This window comes from Barbus barbus (genome assembly GCF_936440315.1).
Source record: "Barbus barbus genome assembly, chromosome: 6".
Classification (NCBI taxonomy): domain Eukaryota; kingdom Metazoa; phylum Chordata; class Actinopteri; order Cypriniformes; family Cyprinidae; genus Barbus; species Barbus barbus.
Window position 1 is genome coordinate 26,800,731 of NC_136734.1, and position 13,518 is coordinate 26,814,248.

A 13,518-nucleotide genomic window follows, 5' to 3' on the forward strand; every position below is an offset into this window, starting at 1 on the left:
TCTCTCTTTCCCTCTGTCACATGCTGTAAGCATGCCATCCTCCCTCCTCCCTCGCTTCATCCTAGACCTGCTCTCCCCTCCCCTCCCCTCTTCTTTCTTTCGTTCTCCTCTGCTCTGCTGACTGTTTCACTTGTGCTGCTGTTCAGAATATGCCTGCTGCAGGAGCCAAACAGGTTCTAATTTTGTGCACTTATCTCACCATACACATTAATAATGACACATCCTCACTTTCGGGACCTCTTTTCTCCACCCGAATTTTTCTTTTTACTCTAGTGTCAAGAGGGTTATTGAGGACGGGTAATTCTGCACTGCCTAACCCATCTCTCGCTTCCTCTCAATGCAGTCAGCCTACTATCACACATATTCTTCTCTTCTGCTCTGAATCCTTTTTCTCCCCATCATCTCTATCCAATCCTCAGTGTGTGCCACATGCATCTGTGGAATATATGCTAAAAATGTGTAAGCCATGTATAGCCATTACTGCAGAAATGGTTTGAGTTAAAAATATTTTATAACCTTTACCAGTCATGTCATCCTAAAGGTCCCACTTGGAAAAAATATAGTACATTACAATATACTAGGGATGGTAAGATTCAATGATTCACATCGGTGAATCGGCATAAAAGTTAACGATGCATTGATAAAAAGTGTGCATCGGATACAAGTTGCCATTTGTATCGTGATGCAACGTTTCTAACATATTTGTAAAAAATTATTTATTTATATATAATTAATAGTAGTTCTGTCATGACAACTCTCAGAGGGTTTAGCATGGTAATGTACATGGCAGTATTAACAAAGCCACTAGAATGCAAGCCTGCTACCATTAGCCAAAAAAGCATAATGGCTAATGCTAATGGAAAAGAGACCAGAGGCCGTTTTATTTGAATGGATGTCAATGGAAGAGAGTATGCTGAATAAACAGATTTTAGAGGAAACAGCTCATCATTTAATGAATCGAAAGCCTATCGGCTAATCCTCAACAGTTTTACACTAAGCAATACTTTTGGATTGAACTATTTTTAGACTTTACACTGGAAAAAATGCCATTTTATAAGAGAATTCACTGACGTTTTTGCGACAGGTGGGATTCAGCTTATGGTACTTCCCATTCATTCCCATGGTATCCTTAAATGGCGATTGAGTGTCGCACAACTCTGACTGAAATTCAATGACGCCATGGCTGTAATGTGATTGGTTATTACGGAATACATGATCCAAGTTAGCCTTTAGACTTTCTCCAATAGTAAGTAATACTATGTAATACAAACCCTCTCTTCTCCCTATATTAAGATAATTTCTGATATTAATGTGTTTGTTCTTGACAGAGATCTGCGATGCTGCTGTTGCTGTGTGTGAGAAATAATACTGCTGCACATATGAAATAACCCCTATAGCATACATGGAACACCACGTAGCAGATCTATACAGGTGGAGCTGGGGAAGGTGCAGAATTTCTTAAGCGCACTGCAACTGATACAGCAAACACTAGCCAAGTATTTGAATGTTGAGCAGCAAGCTCATTGGCTGCTGATACAAAAGGAACCAATCAGCTGCCACCTAGGGCTCGACATTGCAAGCATTTCACTCGCATTGCGACTAAAAATAGATGTGTGCGAACTGGAAAATGTATTTAGGAGCATGAGTTTGAATACAATTACAAAATACAAAACAGCTTAATTTACACAGTAGCCTATAACAAACGTATTAATTTCTTCAGTTTATTTATGGAAAACAGCGATACAGCCTCATATGATTAGTGAACTTTAAAAAGACAACGATTTCATTTAAATGAGCACAGATGAGAAGAAAGGCGGAACGAGCATAACGCATAACATTTTTAATCAGGTTAGACGTTGATTATTTATCATTCAAACCCCTTTCTCTGCCTGTTGGTCTTGCATATCTGCCATGTTTGTAGTATTTAAATACCTTTTATGCGTGTTTGTAGTTCTAATCGAATCCTCGTCCACCGCGCAATGTGTTGTGGCCGATATAAGCCATTAGAGTGTGCATCGATCTGCACTTCAAATTTTAATCTCAAGTACTAGACCATCTGGGAATCAATTTTTTTCAACATACTATGATTTGGGACATTCTAATTCTATTTTCGAATATTTAGGACGGATAGTAGGCCTATGCGAATTGGGAAGCAGCAACACACTGACACTGCCGTTAACCCTGTAAACACAGGAGCTGGCGTGTAAATGTTTCAAACAGTCATTTAGCCTAGATATTCACATTAGTCTTCACCATAGCACCAAATAATTAACACTTAAAGACTTAATGAGCTATTTATTTTCACACTTGGCCTATCTATATATTGACCGATTCGTTATTATTGTTCGGTAACACTTAACGGGTTCCATTAAAAGGATAGTTCACCCTAAAGATGAAAATTCTCTCATTAATTACTCACCCTCGTGTCGTTCCAAACCCGTAAGACCTTCACTCATCTTCGGAACACAAATTAAGATATTTTTGATGCATTCTTAGAGCTCTCTGACCCTCCCATAGACAGCAATGTAATACTACAATCAAGGTCCAGAAACATAGCAAGGACATCAGTAAAATAATCCATGTGACATCAGGGGTTCAACAGTAATTTTACGAAGCTAAGATATTACCTTTTGTACACAAAGAAAACAAAAATAACGAATTTATTCAACAACTCGTCTCCTCCGTATGGCACAGCTGACACAGAACAGCATACGTTGTTTACGTTCAGTGGATACTTTCCAAAATGGTGCTAGGGTGACGCAGAGGAGACAAATTATTGACTAGAGTCGTTATTTTAGTTTTCTTTGCGTACAAAAATTATTCTTGTAGCTTCGTAAAATTACGGTTGAAGGTCTTACGAGTTTGGAATGACATAAGGGTGAGTAATTAATGACAGAATTTTCATTGTTGGGTGAACTATAGCTTTAACGTTAGTTAACTACATAGCTAACATGAAATAACAGTGACTGCATTTTATTAATTTAGTTCATGTTAATTTAAACTTTTAATAATACAATGTAAAATCAAAAGTTGTGTCTGCTAATATTATTCAATGGAGCTAACAATAAATAGTTGTATTTTTATTAATCAACATTAACAAAGAATATTGACTACTGCAAACAATTAGCTATTGAGTTAGTTCATATTAACCTGCTTTAACTAATGTTAACAAATGGGATCTTATTGTAAATCGTTACCTATTGTTCTTTCGTTCATTTGAACTTAATCTTTTGCACTCTAATCTTGAACCTGAGCTTCAAGCACTATTGTGAAATTTGATACCTCACATATCAAATGTACATAAAGTTTCATAGAACTATAAATAATTACATAATTAGCCTATTAAATAGAGTCTGAAGCAAAATTATTTAAAAGTCTTGTGTATTTCCTGCATTCTGATAAATTAAAAAATTGTGCTTGTAAATGTCTCCTTATATCCCCTTGATAAGCTAAAACATAATTTGACAAATTTGCATTGCAGCCCTAATTTTTTTTACATGCATGGGCTCCTTAGGAAAATGGTAAGCATCAAGCCCTGCTAGAGTTTCATGCCAGAACCTTGGATATGTGCTATACTTTTATTGTTTAGAAAGTGAACAAAACTTTGTGACCAATATTTTATATATAGATTGATTTCTCTTCTCTAATCATCACAGCTGCTACGTGAATATGACATATCACGACACTACAGAGGCTGAGATGTGTCCTAAAAGTCATAGAAGATTAACATGGCAGAGGTAGAGCTGCATCTTCCACCAAATAAATACAAATCCAATGTTTGTAAACACTCTGGATTTTATAAGAGAGATTGAAATTTTGATAAAAACCTATGCAATTTGTAAAATAAAGAAAAATATAAATATCAAATATCTTCTTTTATGCTCCACTGAGGAAAGAAAGTGATAAAGGTTTGGAATGATATGTATGTGAGTAAGTAATGACAGAATTTTCATTTTGTGAAAGTTAAAACTGCACTTAATCACTTTTTCTAAATAAAGCTATTATCCAGTTTCTCGAGCTTGCACCCACATATTTAAAAGGTTGGCCTGTTAAAAAAAATGCACTTACATTTCATTCAATTAATTTTCTTATATCTCCCATCTCTCTCTTGCCTCATTTCTCTCACTGTCCATCACTGCAGCCACATGACTCTGACATTTATTTGATTAATATTTCGGGTTGATTCCCTCCCCCCTTCCCTCCTCTTGCCCGTTAACTTGTTTTACCTCCACCATGTGACTTAGGCTGTGAAGACGTGGAAAAGGGAAGGAAAATGATTCAAACACCATTTAAAGGCTTTATAAAGATTTTGATAGAGCACCTACTTGAACTGTAATTTACATGAATGTGAATTTGTAAGGCTCTCTGTTGCTGCTGTGTGATGACTGATACAGCTTAACTGTGTGCAGGCATGTGTGTGTGTGTGTGTGTCAGTGTCATGGTAACGTTGTGTATAATTACATTAGTCTTGTACACAGAGAGAGGAGAGGAGTTCACTATTCACATAAGCAAGCAGTCATTAACCTTTCTCGCACTCTCACTGCCTGAGTGACTCTGAAATGAAATAGTTAATCACAAAGCAGCGATGTGATTATCAGGGGAGCATTATGGATAAGGACACGCTGACTTTGGCTATGTCAGGTGTTTTTACTCTTATAATGCACACATGCATGAACACTCAAGATGTTAACAGTGAGGAGGTGGAGGAGGGAGGATTTTCTTCATGGTCAGGCTGTCAGAGCTGCTGTTTCAGGGAATGCACAGTTTCAGAAATTATGGGCTGTGAGGTTTTGGGTGGCTGTGAAGCTTGAAGGCAAGAGGCACAGGTGTGTCATCTGTGACATAGAACAGCTATTTTTCTTTTTCTCTCACACACATGGAGGTATTCAATGTGGATTTGAAATGGTCTGTCTATCTATCCATCCATCTATTATTCTATTTATCGTTCTATCACTCTATATATCTATCTATCATTCTATCAATCTATCTGTCTATCTATCCATCTATCTATCATCTATCGTTCGCTCCATCATTCTATTGTTCTATCTTTCTAGCTGTCATTCTATCTATCTATTGTTCTATCTATAGAGACCCCAGACTTTTGAAAATGTGTATATTGTTGTGAATATCTTTTATCATGACTCCATTCTTAAATATCATCCAAATTTTACACTCAAAATCACAGAGTTTCAGTGCATCCTGTTCATTTTTAAGTCGCATTAAATACATACAGTAGAAGCCACTCATTTGCAGGGGATGCTCTGAAATATATGCTGGGAATGTTACAAATGTTGCAGCAAACATTCACAGAGCGCAATGGTACATGCACACTGTAGTAATAAAAAAAAAAAAAAAAAAGTTTAAGGCAACCAGCTTCAACAGATTTTTGAATTTTCTCAACTTATTTTTTTAGGAAATTTCTCAACTTTTTGTTGTATAAATTTAATACAAGAAGTTGAGAATACTCAATCTGCTGAAGCTAGTTGCCCAACTTTTTTTTTTTTTTTTACAGTGACACACATTTACTTAAAATGACTCTGATGTGCAGATTGTTTTCTTTTTTTTCATATTTGGAGCATATGCAGAATAGTGAGGATCACTGTTCAACGAAATGTTGCATATTGGTTTGATTAAGTTAATGTATTTGAAAAATAATTTGAATTTTAAATATTACAACACAGACATTTCTCAAGGCACTGAGACGGACACATGTTCAGGCTGCATTTGTTCTCCTGTAGCTGTTGTACTAATTAAATTACTTATTGGGAATTTTCTAATAAGGGTCACAGGAATTCATCTAAAAGGAGGATCAACTGGGTTGAACGCTGAGTTAGCATGTGCTAATCTATATGTTTACTTTAGTGGTAACTGCAAATGAGATTCACCTATAGCCTGCTGCAGAGGTTACAGTAATGTGAAGTTAAATATAGAGCCGGTTTACTCTGCTGGGGTACCAAATCAGGCCATTAGCAGAAACGGGGTTGGAAGGAAGTGGACCCGTGTGCAGAAGACTAAAAGGGGAAGAACATCATGTGAATGAGAATTTTATGATTTTACAGTATTAAGAATATAATTTGTATTTAATCATGTCCTGAATCATTTTAGCCTACAAAAGGCAATCTCATGAGAATGTCATGAGAATTATAAGTATTCTGTCAGGCTAGAATGCTAAATTCTATTAACAAAATTAAGCATGAAAAAAAAATTATGACTCTAATTGTTTGTGTTGCATGTGTGTGTAACTATAGAATATTAGGATTATTGAAATTTAATTGATATTCATTTCATCCCATCAGTTTAACTTTGAAAAGAGACATGACAATGACTAATTACTTTTCATCAGTGTTATCAGTGAGATACTATTATAGTTTTTAAATTAGGTTTTAGTATTTTTTTATTTTATCTCAGTTAACATTTAATTTATTTCAGTTTTTCTGCTTTTAGTTTTAGTTAATAACCCTGCAGTAAAGACATATTTTCATGTAAAATCAACATATAAACGTTCACAGTCAATCCAACAGAAGGTGTTAGTTTAGCACTGCCATGGAAATTTGGAAGCACACACAGGTCAAATGCTTTGTGCTTTATACACACCATAGATTAGCCATCAAAAAAACAAATTTGCCTACATATGCAGTAGTAATTTGAGTATACCAGACTCTGTCTACAAACTAAGGACACAATCCACAACTGAGCCTCTGCAACCCCAGGGTTTAGCTGTGAGACTACAAGAACAAAGCTTTGTGTTTTTAAAATATGAGTGCTGGCGGGCAAGATAGATACCAACATGAATGCTGCTGGGGGTTTTCTTACTTATCTTTGCCATTTAGCAGATGCTTTTAATCCAAAACTACTTACAGTGCACTAATTGCAGGGACAGTCCCCTCTCTGGAATAACATAGAGCAAAGTGTTTGGCTCAAGGGCACAAAGAGCCAGATCTCTTCTCTTGCCATAAACTCTCTAACCTCTGTCTTAGTATTCCTGGTCCATATTCATCATTATGCTACCACCTCCCTAAATACTGTCTAATTGTGTCATCATCTAAAGTGGAAAGGATTTGAATCCACGCATACATAAACAATGGACTGCCATTCAGTTTCTAAAATGCAATTAGTGCAATTTATAACAAATTCCACATTTAAATGCAATTTAATTTTTTTGTTATGTTAATAAATAACTGTCAGGGATGGGAAATTGTTTTGGCCGTATAGTGGGCAAATGTTTTGTTCAGTTTTTACCACACTAGAGTGCTCTGTTAGCCCAGATAGAGCAGCTGCCATACCATACTGTGCTATAGCTGCTGACCATGCTCATAAATATGGTCATTGTTGAACCTTTTCAGCAGTCCAAAGATCCTATTTGCTAGTAACTCACCATTATCATGCTGCCAAATAACAAGCTTTTCCAGAGACACTGTCAGTTTAGAATGTGACTGGGTTGGGATACGCCTCAAAAGCATAGTAAATAGTAGGTAAATGCTCTTAAAAGCCACATTGGAGGATTTGGAAAAAACCTGGTCCAGAACTGTGGGGATGGAAAAAGTGTTATGTGTAGAGATGAGGACATATGGGCAGTAACTGCTTTCACACTGAGTCTCACCTTGCTGTGATACCTGGCTGACCTTTTGGAGCACACAGGCGACGAGTGTGTGTGGAGGATTAGGCTGGATTGTTGTTTGTCTTATTTGTGAACTACAGCCACAAATATTATATCATTCTAATGCTGTATATGAGAAATGTTGGGCAGAAACTCTAAACATCATATTCACATCACAAATAAATGTTGCTTACAATTATGTAGGCTATGTGTACTTTTTGTTTAGTCAGGTATAAACCTATTATATGTACATACATCATAATTAAAATTACACATCAGTACTTTAAGGTCACATATACATGATGTTTCAAACAAGATGTGAGCTAATATTCTTAAAAACTCATAAACATCTGTTTAGGAAATGAGGAAAAAATACAATACATGATAAAGTGAAAAATATGTCCATCCGCCAAAGAGAAAGCTGCTTTTCGAGAGACATTTTAGAAGTTAAATAGTGCTGTAGCTGGCTCTTCCAACAGCACAGCAGTTTTAACGAATGTATCCATTAGAATTTCTCCACCACCTCTTTACCAAATCAGATGGTCTGCTTGATTTTATCAGGAGGACAGTGCTCTCTGTTGTTTGGAAAAGGCACTGCAGCTGGTACCAAGAAGAAGCATTGAATGAGCCTTACATTCCCATGAGAAGCATACAAGCAAGTGGAATGAAAAATGCTGCAATAAAACTGCTGAATTAGCAGTGTTACCATCTGTATTTCCCTTATACACGAAGCTTCATAGAGGGCATCTCATGTTGTAATTAATCTCACAATAGTAAGAGGTGTACCTCTGCACTTCTGGTAATAGTGTTTATGATTCTAGAATGTAAACTAGATTTTGGAGAATATAAGTGTACAGTATATTGTTGTGAAACCGCAACACCTGGCTAATACTCTTTCAATTCTTTTCTTGCAGCCCAACACTTACAGCCACTTACACATACATACATATATATATGTGTGTGTGTGTGTGTATGTATGCATGTATGTATACACACACACACACACACATACACACACATACACATATGTTAAATAAATGTAAGACCCACTTTGCTTCTACTGAGCAACCATTGCTAATCTTTAAATGCATCTGGTGCATTACCCAATTTATACATGAATTAGAGAGTGTCACATTAAAGACTTCAAAGCACGTTTAGGCTCTGAGACTCCCTGATCCTTAACTAAAAGCTTTCAAGACTCATGAGACAATCACTCAGCACGCTACATCATATTACATACAGTCCTGCCAGATTTTGTAGTCTAAATGCAGAACTGCGTGCTGAGTGCTTCTATACATATGCAACTACTATGAGGCATATAAAAATAAACCAAATGTGTTTTGGTACATAGAAAATGGCACGTCCTTCCTGAAATGTCACTGAAGCCTTAAAGATAGCAAGCACGAGGGAGAGGAATGCAGTCTTCGGTTAAGATTGAGTTCCTGCATGGCTTGAGGGTGGTTTTGAATGTCAGCCTGAAATAAGTAAAACATTGTATGACTGATCTCGGATCTTCTATTGCCAACACTCAGATACATGAAAACCAGATGTCTGAAGGATATATTAGGGCCACAAAACTTCTGTATCTGTAAAATAATATTACATGAACTTAAAGTACCTTAAATTGAAAGCTATTTTTTGTAAAAAAAAAAAAAAAAAAAAAAGTAAACTAATAAATGAACAGAAAATATTTAAGATCCGTAATAATAATAAAATAAATTATCATCATTAGTATCATTATTATATAATCAGCAGTGGATTAGTCTCCTCTAAACCTGATGACCTCCATGGAACACAAACTGAAAAACAAAGGGATTGCAGTAAACCCCATCTGAAACACGGTACTTCTAATACTAATATTAAACAGTTTTGTTACACTTGGCTTTAAGCCAAGGACATTCTTAATGGAGAAGCAAATTCATAACGCAACCGGTACTGTAAAAATCGCCAATTTTGTGTTTACGGTTTTATTGAGCTGCATTCTGGGAGAAAATGATTGACATCGCGGCCATTTTGGCTCTGGCCGCCCCGCTCCCATTGTGTGTGATAGTAAATACTGACACTGCCAGACAAGCCGAGCACATATTTCACCGCGCGAATTAAAACACGTTCACCTGAGGTAAGTGCCCCAATGCATCACTGTCTCCTCTCTGAAATACTTTTCAACAGCTTTGTGAAACTTTGCTGCAGAATAATGTTTATTTTAAGTGCTAAAACGTTAAAATCTCATCGTCTGAAAACGAGAAAGCCGATGGCGAGACGCGAGAGAAATAGGCTCTCCTTTTCGTGTCGGAGGACACACTGAAATCCGTCCCACTTTCGTATGTCTCTATTTACTTCGGTCAAACGGCGTAAATTCGCGGCAGATTTTCCTTCTAAGCGGTTATTTAGTTACCCAAGGATGCCTGCCACCGTATTGTGTTATGGGTTTTGCGTTGTATGCGTTAGATTTTGACTTTTATTTCAAAGTTTACGTCCTCCCCTGTGCCTCAATGCACGGACTCTCTCCAGTTGCCGTTCAAATTGCAGCCATAATCTTGCGCTTTAGGGCGGGGCTTAGACAGGCTGATCTGCCCCTACAACAGGCAGAACGGCCTGTGATTGGCTAGTTTATTCCGCTCTTCAAACTCTACTGGCTACTGCTTTATTGTTGTTTTACAGTCGTCTGTGATTGGTTAAAAGGCTGTATCAGTCCACGCTGAGTGGTTACTTTTATTTATTGGGTTTAATGTGACGTGCTGGAGGAAGTGGCCTGAAATGGCATATATGGGGCAGGGAGTCAAATACCAAAACAAGTGTAAAACTAGAGACGCTATTTATAGTAGAGATTTACTCAAATGTATATCCTAGTCTGTCTGTGCACAAGATTCCGTGCTTCATGTTACACAGCTAGGAGAAAGCACTATTAAACATGTTAACTTATACCTACAGCTGTTTTACATTCCTGCCTTGTATGTCATAATCTGACCATGACTTAACTGTGTTCTAAAATACTCAGTGTTTTCCTTTCTCTCAGGTGATATTGACTAACAATGGCCCGTACTAAGCAGACTGCTCGTAAGTCCACTGGAGGAAAAGCTCCTCGTAAGCAGCTGGCTACCAAAGCTGCCCGCAAGAGCGCTCCCTCGACTGGAGGAGTCAAGAAACCTCATCGCTACAGGTGATATTCCAGACTTGTAATTGTGCACAGCAAAGAAAGAGTTGCGAGGACCCCTGCATTAAGCATCTTTCTTGTCTGCAGGCCCGGTACTGTGGCTTTGCGTGAGATTCGTCGGTATCAGAAGTCCACTGAGCTGCTGATCCGTAAGCTGCCATTCCAGCGTCTGGTTCGAGAGATTGCCCAGGACTTCAAAACTGATCTGCGTTTCCAGAGCGCCGCCATTGGTGCACTGCAGGTACATATCGGGGTTACTATAGCTAACTAAAACTGAAACCAAAAAATACATTTTCATTAGTGGAAATAAAATCAACACTAAATAAAGTTTGATTTTGATTTTATAAACTTTATTTATAATAAACACATATATATATAAAACTGAAAAACTAAAACTTAACAAAACTTAAAAAAAACTGTAAAGACATTCAAACAAAAACTAAAAAAAAACGAAAACACTTCAATTACAACTTTAGAATTTACAAATATTATTTATTTGGTCTTGTTTTTTGTTTTCTTTAAATGTTGAACTTTTTTGCACATTCCTTTTTGGATTTGATAGATTTTTGCCTAATTAACTGACCGATTTTTGCATGTATTCTTGCAGGAGGCCAGTGAGGCATACCTGGTCGGTCTGTTTGAAGACACTAACCTGTGTGCCATCCATGCCAAGCGTGTCACCATCATGCCCAAAGACATCCAGCTGGCACGCCGCATCCGTGGAGAGCGCGCTTAAACTCACCCCTTCTTTCTATTGCCCTCTTTATTTCTTTCTGTCTCTCCACTTGTTCTCCTCCTGCTTTTCTTGGTAGAGTTTAGAGTATCAGTGATGGGGAGTAACTGTGTCTCAGTCTGCTAGTGCTGTCTAAATGACGCGTAGGATACCTATATGTGCATGTAACAGGTGCTGCTGATCACACACACATGCATGCACACAAACACACAGATACACTTGCATACACACACTCACACATTCACATTTGGAGCGTAAACGAGGTCCACCCCTGCCCACTTTAGGGCCACACATTCAACATGCATATAAAGAGAAGAAGTCTCACCCTGCGCTCACACTTACTCTGCTGTCCAGAGAGAAAAACAGGGTTGTGTCTGGGGTCAGTCTGCTTAAGGGGAGCGGAAACTTCCACAGCAGGGTGCTACTAAAACTGCCTCAGTCCACCTTATTGAAACCTGTCCTTGCCAGCCCACCAACTCGCATGTTTTTAATCTCACCTTGTTTACCCTCCCCTTCCTGCCCCCTCAATCCATCCAGTTCTTACATGTCCTGCTTGAATCCTTACTTGGCCCTTCATAGTGGAGGTGAGTGTGGGGTCGGACTTCTTCTCTGTGTGAGTGTCTGTGGGTGATATGATCAGCAAAGCAGAATCGTATTCAACTGCAAACCAGCATCTATTGGTTAAAAAGTTGTTACTTGTAATATTGATGATTGCTATTATTGTCGATATGGTGTTTTTTTTTTTTTTTTACAATGCATACATGAATTGTTCTTTAGAAAAAAAGGATTAATCCGCAGAGAATCAGTTTGAATTCGTTTTATTTTTCCCATTTCATATTGTAATGAAAGCCGATCCTGCTCCTCCTGTTATAACTTCAGGCAGCCACAGGGGGGCGCTCTAAACCAGCCTCTCATTCAACCTCACTGTTCGATCCTACTCTCCCTTCCTTTGTCTTTCTCTCTCTCTTTTTCTGTCTCTCGTTTTCCACTCTTCCAATTCCAGTTTTGTCAAATTAAAGATCGGCATTAGAGTCACAGAGTGTAGCAAAAAATATTCTTTATGTTTAGTACTCTAGTACTGAGTCTTTCACTTTGTTTGGGTAGAACTTTGCTCCTTCCCTCTATTCGTGATAAACAATGTAACCTCATGTTTGTGCTTCTTTTATTTTTCTTATTCGGAAATTTAAATAAGCTGATCTTTGTATTTTCCAAATTTCTCATATTCTGGTGGTAATAAATAGATGTTACACAAACTGACTTTTCAGTGTAATTTATAAACACACCCAAATTCATCATGGCCGAGTCCTATGATCTAGTTTTTAGAGTATCTTTTAAATGTAGCTCAATAAAAATGATTAAACAAATGGTAAAAGTTGAATCCTGATCATTTTAAAGAAACAAATTCCAGTATTTAAAGAAATACATGCTAAAACTGTTTTTTAATTTGTTTCCCTAACTGCTGAAATAATAGTTACATCAGATTCCTCTACTTTTAATGTATTCAAGTTCAAGTTCAAGTCAGCTTTATTGTCAATTCTTCCACATGTACAGTACATACATACAGAGAATTGAAATTGCATTACTCTCAGACCCTTGGTGCATACAGTTAACATTAAACACGTTCAGATACAGATAAATACAGTTTAAACATATGTACATACAACTATACAATTATGCAAATGAGGATATTGTAGAAAAAATAATAAGAATTAGATCGATAAAGTGGCATAAGGCGCATGGCAGATAGAGTGCAAAACCAGTTAAGTAAACAACACTGTGTAGATATATTTGTAGTGCAAAAGAGCTTATCAGTCTGAGGACATTGTAGAAAATAAAAACAAGAGAGATAGATAAAGTGCATAAGGCACATGGCAGAATAGATGGAGTGCAAACCAGTTGAATGTACAAAGACAAAAACAAAACTGTGCAGATGTTTTGTTTTGTTATGAGTGTAGTGCAAGAAGAGCTTATCAGTCTGTTAAAGTGACAAGTCGAAGTGACTGTTCGGATGGTTTTTGTCAGACTATCCGAAGA

General features: G+C 37.2%; 1 protein-coding gene across 1 annotated transcript; it reads left to right on the plus strand.

Annotated features, from left to right (window-relative positions):
• The first annotated feature begins 9,362 nt into the window (after nucleotides 1-9,362).
• h3f3c (H3 histone, family 3C) lies at nucleotides 9,363-12,846 on the plus strand. The gene is made up of 4 exons (XM_079420331.1): nucleotides 9,363-9,716; nucleotides 10,614-10,757; nucleotides 10,839-10,992; nucleotides 11,359-12,846. The coding sequence occupies exons 2-4, from the start codon at nucleotides 10,630-10,632 to the stop codon at nucleotides 11,485-11,487; spliced, it is 411 nt and encodes a 136-aa protein (XP_079276457.1). The 5' UTR covers nucleotides 9,363-9,716; nucleotides 10,614-10,629; the 3' UTR covers nucleotides 11,488-12,846.
• Nucleotides 12,847-13,518: the final 672 nt, after the last annotated feature.

Coding starts and splice junctions, on each gene's coding strand:
- h3f3c (XM_079420331.1), top strand. CDS start 10,630: ATGGCCCGTACTAAGCAGACTGCTCGTAAGTCCACTGGAGGAAAAGCT. Junction 10,758..10,838: donor AAGAAACCTCATCGCTACAG/GTGATATTCCAG, acceptor TCTTGTCTGCAG/GCCCGGTACTGTGGCTTTGC. Junction 10,993..11,358: donor CCGCCATTGGTGCACTGCAG/GTACATATCGGG, acceptor GTATTCTTGCAG/GAGGCCAGTGAGGCATACCT.